At 47.7% G+C, this 15,795-nt stretch overlaps 1 protein-coding gene across 7 annotated transcripts in view; it reads left to right on the forward strand.

Moving 5' to 3' along the window:
* The window catches only part of LOC119966628, a 292,892-nt gene extending 278,745 nt beyond the window's left edge, over positions 1–14,147 (forward strand). For 6 of the 7 annotated variants that reach the window (XM_038798641.1, XM_038798640.1, XM_038798634.1 and 3 more), the window contains 2 exons: positions 2,436–2,569; positions 13,754–14,147. In XM_038798641.1, coding sequence (XP_038654569.1) covers positions 2,436–2,569; positions 13,754–14,062 — 443 coding nt within the window. In that variant the 3' untranslated portion in view covers positions 14,063–14,147. The remainder of the gene's footprint in view (positions 1–2,435; positions 2,570–13,753) is intronic. The other variant, XM_038798642.1, reaches the window with a different exon arrangement.
* The last annotated feature ends 1,648 nt before the right edge of the window (positions 14,148–15,795 follow it).

The following is a 15,795-nucleotide window of genomic DNA, read 5'->3' on the forward strand; positions in this document are numbered from 1 at the left end:
GGGGGTGAGGGTGGGGGTGAGGGGGATGTGGGGGTGAGGGTGGGGGTGAGGATTGGGGTGAGGGTGGGGGTGAGGGTGGGGGTGAGGATTGGGGTCAGTGTGGGGGTGAGGGTGTGACATGGGAAACCGCAACTCAGCGGGGTCTCATTTCCTCGCCCCCGGCCGATATCCACCTCAGCGACCTCCCTTTCTTCGTGCCCTCCGACTACGCCCAGGGCCCTGTGCTCTGTCACAGTGAGGGGGCGTAGGTCTGGCGGTCCCCCTCCTGTCTCGCTCCCGGAGGTTGTGCACGGCCTTCTCCTGGTGGTGGTGGTGGGTGTGGGGGGGTGGGGGACCCAGAAGATGACAATGTTGGACAGTCTGGCACATGCAGCCCAGGGGGTGAGTAGCTGGTGGCCTCAGTGTCCAGGGCACCCGGCCATGGCGGCCGGTATGGGTACTGGCATGTGGTGCAGGGTAGGAGTTCGCCCTCCCTCCTGGTGGGAGCGGGGGTGGGGGGTGGGTTGGTTTACGGGTGTGTGGGACAGGGGTTGGTGCCAGGGGTACACAGCGCTGCCTCCTCATCCTGGCCACCCTGAGGAGGTCGTGCAGTCTTCTTCTGAACTGCTGGCCGGTCCGGACGACGTTGCCCAAGGTGCTGGCAGCCACTGCCACCTATGCCCAGGCACGGCGGATGGCAGTGGCTGGCAGCCTCCTCCCCGGGGCTGGGGTACAGGGTCATCATCCTGTCCCCCCGGGGTCCAATGTGTGTGGGAGGTGTATGTGCGGCTGGAGCTTGTCAGTCTCCTGAGAGTCAATCGCAAAAGCGGCGAATCCAGTACCTTTTCTGATTGGAATAGATTGTGTTCCACGTGGCGCTGGGCGAGCCCCTTCACAGCAGCGGAATCGGGCAGGCGCGACGCCAGTTTTGCTGTCGTGAAAGTCCACGAATTCTGAGTCGGAGTCAACACATTTTGTCAGATTCTCCCAAAAAATTTCCAAATTTATTTGTGCCGTGTTTTTCAGGGAGTTCCCCACCGCTATTCAATGACACTTAGTCAGTTTTTTTTTGGGCCCTGGGGAGTTTCTCACGGGTTTAGGCCACACTTGGAGGGCTGGATTCTGCGATTTGAAGGCGAAGTGCGGACGCCGGCGTGGGAACAGCGGCGTTTTTACGTCCGAGAAAACGGCAAAAGCTGCACCGATGCTCCGCCTGGTGGGGTCAGCGGGCACACAGTGAGGATACGCAGTGTCTGCGGACACGTCTGGAGAATTGCCGGGTCTGTGGCTGCGCATGCGAATGGCGGCAGCCAGCAGAGCGGACCCGGCCTACTAAAAACTGCCCCCCTTTGACCAGGCCAGGGGCATGGCAAGAGCCCTCGATTTCGGTGCGAACGGGGATTCTCCGGCCAATCGGCGAACACCATTTCGGCGTTGGAGAACGGAGAATCGCGCCCAGATTTGTTTTCAACACTGGAGAGCTGAACTCAGAGACCGAGCTGCCATTTTGAACGGGTGTCCCACAATCCCCCCCCCCCCCCCCCCCCCCCTACCCATGGAAATGTCACCCTCCCACACACCTGGACATTACCCACACCCTCCAAATGAGGTCACCCAGCTATGGTGTCCCTGGGAATCCCCTCTTCAAGCCACCCAAGCCCCCTTACAGCACCCCCTCCCTTCCAGGACTCCCACCCATCAGTCCACCCCAACCGCCCCTACTTAATTGCCCCGCACGCCCCCACCCTTCAAACCCCCCCCCCTTTCATTCTCATTTTATGGGCAGGGTCCCCCTTGCTCCCAGACCCTTGTCAGTGCCACCCTGACACTCAGGCACCTTTGCACTGCTACCCTGGCACCGAGGCAGTTCTCCTGCTGGCTTGGCAGTGCCATCTGGTCACCTTGTCTGGGTGGCAGTGCCAAGGTGCCATCTGGTCAGTACCAAGGTGCCTGTGTTCCAGGGGGAGGGAGTGTCCAATGTCCTGGGAGACTCCCCTGGGTGCCGTTGCGCGGCACTGATCGGCTCCCGGCCGCATCCTCCCCGGGAGGTCGGTAAATCGAGGCTGGTGGATCCTGCCCAGGTCGGCCATAAGTAGGTTTACAACCTGCCTTACGGCAACGTCATTTGGTCACGCCCATTTTGGGCGGGGTTCCGACTGCGATGCCTCGCGGGGTGTCGCAGAATCCCGGGAGGTGCGGAGCCTGTCAGGAGGCCCACTGGAGGCCTCTCCCATCATTCTCCGGCCGTGTCGCACTCAAGCGAGAGGCCAGCCCGGCTGAGACTCGCGCCCTTAATCTCGGAAACGGAGAGCCACGCCCATGTGTCTTTCCCACCTCCAAACCCATCACAGAATTGACAAGATGTCACCCTGATTCCTATTTGGCAATGATTGCATTACTTTGAGAAGATTATTCTGAGCACCGATCCCGACTGACATCTAATATTTACTTCCCAGAGGATGAAATGCAGAGGCACGTGATTGGAGAAATTGCTTTCCAGTTAGATCGCAGGATTCTCACCTTTGTCTTCAGTACAGCACCACGATTATATGGTTTCAGAGTGATGAATATTCAGGACAAAATTCCTCAGGTTTGCACAGATCCTCGTGCTCTTTACCAGGTTTTGGTTATTCAATGCTGAATAGATAATTGTGAACATTAGGACAATAGGGCCAGTGATCCCCACATTTAGAGTGTCACATCCTAAAAAATAAACGCCTTTCAACATTTGTAGGAGGGAGCAAGGATGAGAGATGGAGGAATGTAGCAGGAGGAAAAGAGGATTCTGACGCTGGGACTGAATGTTGTGGTAGAATGGCAACACCTGAATGCGGCCAGGAAATGTAATGAATCTTCAGATGGGATTGGTAACCCCACGGGTGGGAAGGGCTGCAATTTGCCACCCTCAGGGATGACAGGATCCTGGGAGGCCACACCACAGATATGATGAATGTCAAGTGATGAGTATTAAATAGTGGAAAATTCAGAAGTCTTAGGAAGCCGGGATTGTTTTTCTTGGAACAGAGAAGGTTACGTGCAGATTTAATAAACCTGTTGAAAGTCATGAATGGTGTTGGTAGATTAAATACAACAAAGCTATTTACAGTGGAAGAAGGCACGGCAGCACAGTGGTTAGCACTGTTGCTTCACAGCTCCAGGGTCCCAGGTTCGATTCCCTGCTGGGTCACTGTCTGCGCGGAGTCTCCACGTTCTCCCCGTGGGTTTCCTCCGGGTGCTCCGGTTTCCTCCCACTGTCCAAAGGTTAGGTGGATTGGTCATGTTAAATTGCCCTTAGTGCCCAAAAAGGTTAGGTGGAGTTGCTGGGTTACGAGAATGGGGTAGGGGTGTGGGCTTAGGTAGGGTGCTCTCGCCAAGGGCCGATGCAGACTCGATGGGCCGACTGGACTCCTTCTGCACTGTAAATTCTATGATTCTATGATTTGGTAACTAGAGGAAACAAATTTCAGATAATTGGTAAAAGGACTGTAAGGACTATTGTTCAGCTTCTAATAAGTATCGATTGTCCGGTTGATTGGAGGTGTCAAAAATACAACTTTATTGCTAATTATTGACTTTAATGCACTTGCATAAGAACTAAATCAAAACTTAGAAATGAAATATTGAACAATACATAAACGGGTCAAATACATGGCAAAGAAAACCATTGAACATAAAAGCATAAAGAAATCACTTACAACAAACAAATAGATCATTAAAGAATTCAGGAATAATAATAATAATAGTAGCTTATTGTCACAAGTAGGCTTGAATGAAGTTACTGTGAAAAGCCCCTAGTCACCACATTCCGCCGCCTGTTCGGGGAGGCTGGTATGGGAATTGAACCGTGCTGCTGGCCTGCCTTGGTCTGCTTTAAAAGCCAGCGATTTAGCCCAGTGTGCTAAACCAGCCCCTGTTGTCTGTTTCTTCGAGGATGATTTATTAATCAAACATTGGCCATTACTTAAGATCGACTGTTGTCCATCAAAGTTAGCTCAGCGTCTACGTGCACAGTCTCATGAAAATAAGTTTCTCACACCACCGCTGGCCATAGACCTTGCTGTAACTAATTGGTTGATACATCTTATTGCTAAATGCATTGAAATACAATAGTCAATTCATTATATGAAAAATTCACTGAAACAACGTCTAAGTTTCCAAAGTCAAGAGACAGAGTTCAATAGTTGATTCATTGTCTAAAACAATGACTATTTACATAGTCAAGGTATTTTTAATCATTTCACTCTTTAGCTATGCATTCAATTAGCACCTAAAACCATGAATAAATCAGTAAATCAGTAATTTATCAGTCCCCCCTTTTGATACTTCTAAACCTAATAGAATGATTCACAGTTAGGGTGAAGCAAAAAAAAAGCTAAACAGAAAAGAAACATAAATTAAAAGGAACAAATTCACAGTTGTCTTTGATGGTCCCTTTGTTTAGGAACAGCCTTCAACACTGGAATGGGCAATCCTTGGAAGAGTTACAAGCATTTTAAGCTAATAGTGAGAACCGCTCATACCCTGTAGAGTATTTGTCGAAGTGAATGCATCGGCCCCAATTTAGGGCTTCTTGACATTCTCTTGCAGATAAATTTAGTTTCCAGAAACATAACATACACAACAAAAATGACTACAAAAAACATGACCAAGCCTTGCACCATTGAAGCCCCTAAGGACCCTCGCCACCCTGTAGCCCAACCCCAAAAGGTGCTGGACTCAGGTTGCTTGAGTTTTTCAACCTCCTTCTCGATGTGTTGTGCCAAATCAGTGATCTCTTTGGAGCTATCTCGGATGTAAGTACATTCTGACCCAATCAGGGCACATGTCCCACCTTTCCCGGCGAGAATATAATCAAGAGCCATTCGGTTTTGCAAATCCACAGTACGGATAGCTAGCATTTCAGCGGAAACCTTGAACAGGGCTGCGGAGGTGTCATTAGCTACCTTTTCTATGATGACTATCATATTATTAAACTCTCTGGCTACCTTGACATCACCATAAAAAGGAATAAAATAAGCAAGAAATCTGTCATGTGCAGTAATGACGTTTACTTCTTGCCCGTTACCTCTAATAGAGATGGGGAATAATGAATAGCGGGTATCACATACCCCAGATACCATGATCCTGACCAAAAACATGGAAGCCAAGGATAGGCTCTGTGGTCACAAACAAAATAAATACCGTTATAGGAAGTAAAGTGAGCAACGTCTTCTGGGTGCATCGCAGTCTGAGAAATTGCCGCCGCCCGTAGAATTGTATAGACCTGTCAGTGGGGAGGAACCAAGAGCGACCTCTATTAACGTTGGGGTACATTTGCAAGCCCTACTTACATTATAATAGTGAGCGCAGTGACTATATCCCATTTCCACTCCCTTTGAGTAATGACGTGCCAAACGTACAGATGCCGCCTGATTGAAGGTGGTTTGGATGTTTATATACGGAGGATTCTGGTCCCTGTCCTAATTGGGTTGGTACCACCCTGAAATGGTCATCAGCATGTAACCTGCCGACCTCCACAGCTGAGCCTGAGCCCTCTTTCTCAGGGAGACCCGAGATACGGTTCCCCTGCATGTGGCGGCTCCCTCCCGAGCTTGGGAAGGACGGGCGATCCTTTGATAAATGTACCATTCTGCTGTCTCAGAAATATTAAAACGAATAGGCAAAAAGGGAACACCTTCCCCTGAGTGGGTGGGAATGACGATGTATTCCCAACATTTGGAAACATTGAAATTTTTGGCATATACCTTGGACATACAAAGAAAGGTTATCATTTAACTCCTTGTGAGCCTTTGTGGGCTATGGTCTTATGGTTGGTCTGTTAATGAAATGAAATGAAAATCGCTTATTGTCATGAGTAGGCTTCAATGAAGTTACTGTGAAACGCCCCTAGTCGCCACATTCCGGCGCCTGTTCGGGGAGGCTGGTACGGAAATTGAACCGTGCTGCTGGCCTGCCTTGGTCTGCTTTGAAAGCCAGCGATTTAGCCCAGTGTGCTAAAAAGACAAGCAGAAATCAACATGGCGGCAAATATTTAACAGAAATTAGCTTTAATCATAATGAGCTCTTTTAACAGGTGAGGCATGGATCCAGGTCTCCTTTTCTTGGGCCTTCACAGCCGCTTGGGTTGTGAGCGGTACCTGACAGGGTCCCTCCCATTTGGACCCTGATGGTTCCTTCGGAAATTTCTTTACATAGACTTTAACACTTGGCACAAGGTGGTGCCCGCTTTCGGCAGGGTCACCCTGGGCTGCCAATACTTGGAAGGAAGCAGAACTAACGGCATTTGGTAGATTCTGACAATATTTAAGTAATGCACCACTCATCAAACGACAATCAGCTTTTCGTAAGTCAATAGTCCCGGCAAGGACATGGGCCTGCCAATAATTACTTTGAATGGACTCCAGCCCATGGTTCAGTCTGGTGTTGCTCTGATGCTGCACAGGACTAGTGGCTAATGGCATTCCCTCTTGGTGATATTTCCCATTTAGATCTTGCCAGGATGTGTCTCATTTCATTTGATGCAAAGTAAAATGTACAGAAATCACGAAATGGAGAGGTCAAAGGTGAAGATCCCCTCGTAGTTTAAAGAAAAATGGACTTGCAATGGTTTTTAATTTTACGATGGAAAAAAACAGATTATAATAAGCTTCAACTTCAAAGGTACTGTTATATTAATCTTGGTGGCTATGGGCGGGATAGAGAGGGAGGTAAAAGGGGTGGAGGAGTTTCATTACTGGTCAGAGATGATATCACAGCTGTGATTAAGGAGGGCACGATGGAGGATTCGAGCACTGAGGCAATATATGTGGAGCTAAGAAATAGGAAGGGTGCAGTAACATTGTTGGGACTTTACTACAGGCCTCCCAAAAGCCAGCGTGAAGTAGAGGTACAAATATGTAGACAGATTATAGAAAAATGTAGAAGCAATAGGGTGGTCGTGATGGGAAATCTTAACTTCCCCAACATTAAATGGGACTCCTGTAGTGTTGGAGGCGTAGATGGAACAGAATTTGTAAGGAGATTCCAGGAGAGCGGACGATACAGTCAATGGAAGAGTCCTGGGGAAAATTGATGTACAGAGAGATCTGGGAGTTCAGGTCCATTGTACCCTGAAGGTGGCAATGCAGGTAAATAGAGTGGTCAAGAAGGTATACAGCATGCTTGCCTTCATCGGACGGGGTATTGAGTACAAGAGTCAGCAGGTCATGTTACAGTTGTATAGGACTTTGGTTAGGCCACATTTGGAATACTGCATGCAGTTCTGGTCGCCACATTACCAACAGGACGTGGATGCTTTAGAGAGGGTGCAGAGGAGGTTCACCAGGATGTTGCCTGGTATGGAGGGTGCTAGCTATGAAGAAAGGTTGAGTAGATTAGGATTGTTTTCGTTGGAAAGATGGAGGTTGAGGGAGGACCTGATTGAGGTCGACAAAATTTTGTCTACTAAATTATAGAACATAGAACATAGAACATAGAACGATACAGCGCAGTACAGGCCCTTCGGCCCTCGATGTTGCACCGACATGGAAAAAATCTAAAGGCCATCTAACCTACACTATGCCCTTATCATCCATATGCTTATCCAATAAATTTTTTAATGCCCTCAATGTTGGCGTGTTCACTACTGTTGCAGGTAGGGCCTTCCACGGCCTCACCACTCTTTGCGTAAAAAACCCACCTCTGACCTCTGTCCTATATCTATTACCCCTCAATTTAAGGCTATGTCCCCTCGTGCTAGCCACCTCCATCCGCGGGAGAAGGCTCTCGCTGTCCACCCTATCTAACCCTCTGATCATTTTGTATGCCTCTATTAAGTCACCTCTTAACCTTCTTCTCTCTAACGAAAACAACCTCAAGTCCATCAGCCTTTCCTCATAAGATTTTCCCTCCATACCAGGCAACATCCTGGTAAATCTCCTCTGCACCCATTCCAAAGCTTCCACGTCCTTCCTATAATGAGGCGACCAGAACTGTACGCAATACTCCAAATGCGGCCGTACTAGAGTTTTGTACAACTGCAACATGACCTCATGGCTCCGGAACTCAATCCCTCTACCAATAAAGGCCAACACACCATAGGCCTTCTTCACAACCCTATCAATCTGGGTGGCAACTTTCAGGGATCTATGTACATGGACACCGAGATCCCTCTGCTCATCCACACTACCAAGAATTTTACCATTAGCCAAATATTCCGCATTTCTGTTATTCTTTCCAAAGTGAATCACCTCACACTTCTCCACATTAAACTCCATTTGCCACCTCTCAGCCCAGCTCTGCAGCTTATCTATGTCCCTCTGTAACCTGCAACATCCTTCCGCACTGTCTACAACTCCACCGACTTTAGTGTCGTCTGCAAATTTACTCACCCATCCTTCTGCGCCCTCCTCTAGGTCATTTATAAAAATGACAAACAGCAACGGCCCCAGAACAGATCCTTGTGGTACGCCACTCGTAACTGAACTCCATTCTGAACATTTCCCATCAACTACCACTCTCTGTCTTCTTTCAACTAGCCAATTTCTGATCCACATCTCTAAATCACCCTCAATCCCCAGCCTCCGTATTTTCTGCAATAGACGACCGTGGGGAACCTTATCAAACGCTTTACTGAAATCCATATACACCACATCAACTGCTCTACCCTCGTCTACCTGTTCAGTCACCTTCTCAAAGAACTCGATAAGGTTTGTGAGGCATGACCTACCCTTCACAAAACCATGCTGACTGTCCCTAATCATATTATTCCTATCTAGATGATTATAAATCGTATCTTTTATAATCCTCTCCAAGACTTTACCCACCACAGACGTTAGGCTCACCGGCCTATAGTTACCGGGGTTATCTCTACTCCCCTTCTTGAACAAAGGGACCACATTTGCTATCCTCCAGTCCTCTGGCACTATTCCTGTAGCCAATGATGACCTAAAAATCAAAGCCAAAGGCTCAGCAATCTCTTCCCTGGCTTCCCAGAGAATCCTAGGATAAATCCCATCCGGCCCCGGGGACTTATCTATTTTCACCTTGTCCAGAATTGCCAACACTTCTTCCCTACGCACCTCAATGCCATCTATTCTAATAGCCTGGGTCTCAGCATTCTCCTCCACAGTATTATCTTTTTCTTGAGTGAATACTGACGAAAAGTATTCATTTAGTATCTCGCTTATCTCCTCAGCCTCCACACACAACTTCCCACCACTGTCCTTGACTGGCCCTACTCTTACCCTAGTCATTCTTTTATTCCTGACATACCTATAGAAAGCTTTTGGGTTTTCCTTGATCCTACCTGCCAAAGACTTCTCATGTCCCCTCCTTGCTCGTCTCAGCTCTCTCTTTAGATCCTTCCTCGCTTCCTTGTAAATATCAAGCGCCCCAACTGAAACTTCACGCCTCATCTTCACATAGGCCTCCTTCTTCCTCTTAACAAGAGATTCCACTTCTTTGGTAAACCACGGTTCCCTCGCTCGACCCCTTCCTCCCTGCCTGACTGGTACGTACTTATCAAGAACATGCAATAGCTGTTCCTTGAACAAGCTCCACATATCCAGTGTGCCCAACCCTTGCAGCCTACTTCTCCAACCAACACATCCTAAGTCATGTCTAATGGCATCATAATTGCCCTTCCCCCAGTTATAACTCTTGCCCTGCGGGGTATACTTATCCCTTTCCATCACTAATGTAAAGGTCACCGAATTGTGGTCACTGTTTCCAAAGTGCTCACCTACCTCCAGATCTAACACCTGGCCTGGTTCATTACCCAAAACCAAATCCAATGTGGCCTCGCCTCTTGTTGACCTGTCAACATATTGTGTCAGGAAACCCTCCTGCACACATTGTACAAAGAATGACCCATCTAATGTACTCGAACTATATCTTTTCCAGTCAATATTTGGAAAGTTAAAGTCTCCCATAACAACTACCCTGTTACTTTCGCTCTTTTCCAGAATCATCTTCGCCATCCTTTCCTCTACATCCCTAGAACTATTAGGTGGCCTATAGAAAACTCCCAACAGGGTGACCTCTCCTTTCCTGTTTCTAACCTCAGCCCATACTACCTCAGAAGAAGAGTCCCCATCTAGCATCCTTTCCGCCACCGTAATACTGTCCTTGACTAGCAGCGCCACACCTCCCCCTCTTTTGCCCCCTTCTCTGAGCTTACTAAAACACCTAAACCCCGGAACCTGCAACAACCATTCCTGTCCCTGCTCTATCCATGTCTCTGAAATGGCCACAACATCGAAGTCCCAGGTACCAACCCATGCTGCCAGTTCCCCTACCTTATTTCGTATACTCCTGGCATTGAAGTCGACACACTTCAAACCACCTACCTGAACACTGGCACCCTCCTGCGAAGTCAAATCTGTGCTCCTGACCTCTATACTCTCAATCTCCCGTACCCTAAAACTACAATCCAGGTTCCCATGCCCCTGCTGAATTAGTTTAAACCCCCCCAAAGAGCACTAACAAATCTCCCCCCCAGGATATTGGTGCCCCTCAGGTTCAGATGTAGACCATCCTGTCTATAGAGGTCCCACCTTCCCCAGAAAGAGCCCCAGTTATCCAGAAATCTGAATCCCTCCCGCCTGCACCGTCCCTGTAGCCACGTGTTTAATTGCTCTCTCTCCCTATTCCTCATCTCACTATCACGTGGCACGGGCAACAACCCAGAGATAACAACTCTGTTTGTTCTCACTCTGAGCTTCCATCCTAGCTCCCTAAAGGCCTGCCTGACATCCTTGTCCCCTTTCCTACCTATGTCGTTAGTGCCAATGTGGACTACGACTTGGGGCTGCTCCCCCTCCCCCTTAAGGACCCGGAAAACACGATCCGAGACATCACGTACCCTTGCACCTGGGAGGCAACATACCAAACGTGAGTCTCTCTCGCTCCCACAAAATCTCCTATCTGTGCCCCTGACTATTGAGTCCCCAATTACTAATGTTCTACTCCTTTCCCCCCTTCCCTTCTGAGCAACAGGGACAGACTCCGTGCCAGAGGCCCGTACCCCATGGCTTACCCCTGGTAAGTCGTCCCCCCCACAAGTATCCAAAACGGTATACTTGTTACTCAGGGGAACGACCGCAGGGGGTCCCTGCACTGACTGCTTCTTCCCAGTCCCTCTTACAGTTACCCATCTATCTCCAGTCTTTGGTGTAACTACTTCCCTGAAGCTCCTATCTATGACCCCCTCTGCCTCCCGAATGATCCGAAGTTCATCCAGCTCAAGCTCCAGGTCCCTAACACGGTTTTTGAGGAGCTGGAGTTGGGTGCACTTCCCACAGATGAAATCAGCAGGGACACTGACGGCGTCCCTCACCTCAAACATTCTGCAGGAGGAGCATTGTACTGCCTTCCCTGACATCACCTCTAGATTTAAAAAAAAACAAGAAAAAGAAAAAGAAAGGAAGAGCTTACCTGATATTACCTCAAACCCTGCTCCCGCTGAAAGGTAAGCAAATTTAAAGGCACTCACTCACCTTCACGACAGGCCCCTGCTCCCGCTTCCCAACCACCGTGGGGTGGGGGGGTTGGTTAGAGGAGGAGGTAGGGTGGGAAACACTCACGAAGTGTTTCGGGTTTAACTGTCACTTGCCAACAGCCTCTCCACAAACCAACTTCAACTTAGGCTGACCGCACTGCACGTATGCAAATTTCCCCAGAACAGCTGATCAGTAGCTCTGCTCTGCTGCCCTCTGCTGGATGATTGCCTTCACTCAAACTCCTCGGGTCTCCTTCGCAGATTCACCTTCAACTTAGGCTGACCGCACTGCACGTATGCAAATTTCCCCAGAACAGCTGATCAGTAGCTCTGCTCTGCTGCCCTCTGCTGGATGATTGCCTTCACTCAAACTCCTCGGGTCTCCTTCGCAGATTCACCTTCAACTTAGGCTGACCGCACTGCACGTATGCAAATTTCCCCAGAACAGCTGATCAGTAGCTCTGCTCTGCTGCCCTCTGCTGGATCAATTATGAGAGGTATGGACAGGGTGGATATAGCAACAAGCTTTTTCCAAGAGTGGGGGTGTCAATTACAAGGGGTCATGAGTTCAAGGTGAGAGGGGGAAAGTTTAAGGGAGATGTGCGTGGAAAGTTTTTTACGCAGAGGGTGGTGGGTGCCTGAAACGCTTTGCCAGCGGTGGTGGTAGAGGCGGGCACGATAGCATCATTTAAGATGCATCTGGGCAGATATATGAACGGTCGGGGAACAGAGGGAAGTAGACCCTTGGAAAATAGGCGGCAGGTTTAGATAAAGGATCTAGATTGGCGCAGGCTGGGAGGGCCGAAGGGCCTGTTCCTGTGCTGTAATTTTCTTTGTTCTTTGTTCTTCTTAATTAACCCTTCACTGGCTTGCCTACATACGTATCATTGCAGGTACCATTGAAATATTTTAGCAGAGAACTCACCATACCATCAGGGCTGCTGGATTTGAGCAGGGCTGGATTCTTTACTCAGTGTCGAGGGCATAATTAGGAGGGCAGCGACCACTGGGAGGAAACCAGTTAAGGTCACTCATTGCAAATTATAAATGAGTTTAAGAAGCAACTTTTCCAAATTCTATAGCTTGATTTTGATAGGGGAGAATCTTGGCATTAGCTACTTCATTTCAGCTATTTTCCTTTCATGCTAATTTACTATTTGAAGTTATTTTTTTGTCACCATGATCAGTCTTTAGGATATGCAAATTGTGTTTCCTTGGCCAGGCGGTCGGTCATGCCAGAGCTTGGTGGGATGACAACTTGCCCAATCTTGCAATTTGTCATGGGAGTGTTCCTTTAAGAACTGTGTTGTATTATCACCTGGATTTGTGTGGGTGGAGCTGGGCTGTGGATCTGGATTTTATTTCCCTTCTGAGCTGGGAACTGGGCTGTGGCTCTGGGTTTTACTTTCATTTTGAGCTGGGAGCTGGTCTGTGGCTCTGGGTTTTCCTTTCGGTTTGAGCTGGGAGCTGGGCTGTGGCTCTGAGTTTTACTTTCAGTTTACACAGTTAGAAGCTGGATTCAGACGAAGAAGGCTTCTATTCACTCTCTCTCTCCATGTTAAAAGGTGTCCAGTAGGTTCACAAAGTATAATTTATAATTATACTTTGATAATTTAAAAGTGATAACTGCTATCTGTAAAGAAGTTAAACCTGCTGTTTTGGTAAAAGGGTTATCTGGTATTGGATGTTGTTATCAAATTGAAACATTTGAAAGGGAAGTTATTCAGGGTTATATATAGAGTATTGTAGCTGTGTGGGTTATTTATGTTTGTAGTTGATAAAAATGCTTACTGTGTGTGTTTATAGAATGTTTAGCTCAGTGGGCGAGACAGCTGGTTTGTAATGAAGAACAAGGCCAGCAGCGCAGGTTCAATTCCCGTACCAGCCTCCCCGAACAGGCGCTGGAATGTGGCGACTAGTGCTTTTCACAGTAACTTCATACTTGTAACAATGAAAAATTATTATTATGTTAACTGAATTTGTAAAACAAACTTTGTTTTTGATTAAAAGTGCTTCAGGCCTCTGTTGAATAACACCTGAAAGGTAGGTCCTTATGCTCCCCATAACCAAAATCTCTAAACAGTTGTAGGTCAGGTGAACTCCATGATATACTTTGTGTTCTCTAAACCCTGGCCCACAACAAATTACTTTCAACTGTAAAGGGTTGTGACGCAACCTGTTTAGAGTGATAGAGTGCTTCATTTTACTGCACGTGACAGGAAATGCAGACAAGAATATGAGAGAGAGATATTGCAAAAATAAAATGATGTCTCACGCGAGTGTTTTGTTCCCCAGACTGCATCTAGTCCTTGTGAACAGCATGAAATGATTCAACGGGAAAACCAAGTAATGCAGCAGCTGAGGAACCATGGGTACTGTCCCCATAAACATCCCAAATTTTCAGAACGTGTGGTGAATACCTTTGGGATCCTCAAGGAGAAGCCACAGTGCCAGGCAATGTTGGCAAATTACAATAATCCAGAGTACCTGAAGAGAATGATCCATCAAAATGCTCCACTCAATATGGTGCCAGACCTAATGGTGCTGCTCAACTCTTTGGCCAACTTGGCAACGAATGATGGGAAACCGCTGTTTATTTGGTAGAGGCTATTGTTCAGAGGAAAAACAAAAACTGGAAAAATGGATTACCATTGATGGGTGTTCACTCAATAAAACCGAGTGTTGTCGATTTATTTTTCAGCTTGAATGATATTTCAAAGCAAGGCACGGTAATTACCTGAGTCATTTTATCCTAACTCCAGCTACTGAGGGTTAGTACTGACTATTGGACAATTCAATGGCAGATAGCCCTGGCTCATGACCAAGGGGGCCAGCAAATTTTGTCTACTAAATTATGAGAGGTATGGACAGGGTGGATATAGCAACAAGCTTTTTCCAAGAGTGGGGGGTGTCAATTACAAGGGGTCACGATTTCAAGGTGAGAAGGGGAAAGTTTAAGGGAGATGTGCGTGGAAAGTTTTTTATTCAGAGGGTGGTGGGTGCCTGGAACGCTTTTCCAGCGGAGGTGGTAGAGGCGGGCACGATAGCATCATTTAAGATGCATCTGGACAGATATATGAATGAGCGGGGAACAGAGGGAAGTAGATCCTTGGAAAATAGGCGACAGGTTTAGATAAAGGATCTGGATCGGCGCAGGCTGGGAGGGCCGAAGGGTCTGTTCCTGTGCTGTAATTTTCTTTGTTCCTTGTTCTTTGTTCTTAGCAAGCTGTAGGTCACCAATGTAGTCAATGATACAATGCCGCATCTCCCATTGAGAAATGCTAGTTTTGTACAACTCCACTTCCCAGCATGGCCCAAACGACACAAATGCTGAAGGTGAGAGTCTTGTGTTGACTTATTGGAAGGAGCAGAACACCTGAGATAAGACTGCCCAGTGATGGGCCTCTTTCAAAACATCTCTGGCCTCATAATCAGTGTAATGTGAACAACCCTCTGCACTGTGTTTACTGCCCCATTAATGCCAGGCATTAGGTGGAAATCGATTCCGAAAACAAGAACTGCATTTTTGGCACCAATTTATGATGAAATGGTACTGTGAATCCATAGAATCCCTGCACTGCAGAAGGAGGCCATTCGGCCCATCAAGTCTGCACTGACCCTCTGAAAGAGCACCCTGCCTAAGGTCACCATCCCGCCCTATCCCCATAACTTCACCTAACCCGCACATTGTGGACAATAAGGGGAAATTTAGCATGTCCAATCCACCTAACCCTGCACATTTTTGGGTTGCGGGAGGAAACCGGAGCACCCGGAGGAAACCCACGAAGACACGGGAAGAAAGTGCAAACAGTCACCCAAGGCCAGAATCGAACCCAGGTCACTGGCGCTGTGTGGCATTGATGCTAATCACGGTACCACTGTGCCGCATGGTAGAGGCTTTGCTGCTGATCTATTGGTCCATGTAGTTTTCTGGCATGACTTGCAGCCATTAACTACACAAAGTGGGATCCTTTCCTTATTTGGAAAATTGGTGACATACTCGATGTCATGCCTGCTCTAACTAGTTTTTCAGTTCTGCTGCGGACTACAGAGTTCTGCATCAATTCATAACCTGAGACTATTGAAGAAAAGGTCGGCTAAATACTTTTTAAGTCCTTTCCGTAAAGACAGCGGGGGTGGGGGGGGGGGGGGGGAAGTCCTCATCCATGCATCAGTGTAACATCAGGCTTCACTCACTACACCCCCTCAGGCTTTCTCCCATTTTCATTCCCAATTCAATACCCCTCATCAGATAGCTGGCAGCCATCTTTATTATCACAGTCAGAGAGGCGAGCTCAAGTTTGTGGTAAACCTTCAAAACAGACCATATTGACTTT

The sequence above is a fragment of the Scyliorhinus canicula genome, chromosome 5 (assembly GCF_902713615.1).
Source record: "Scyliorhinus canicula chromosome 5, sScyCan1.1, whole genome shotgun sequence".
Taxonomy (NCBI): domain Eukaryota; kingdom Metazoa; phylum Chordata; class Chondrichthyes; order Carcharhiniformes; family Scyliorhinidae; genus Scyliorhinus; species Scyliorhinus canicula.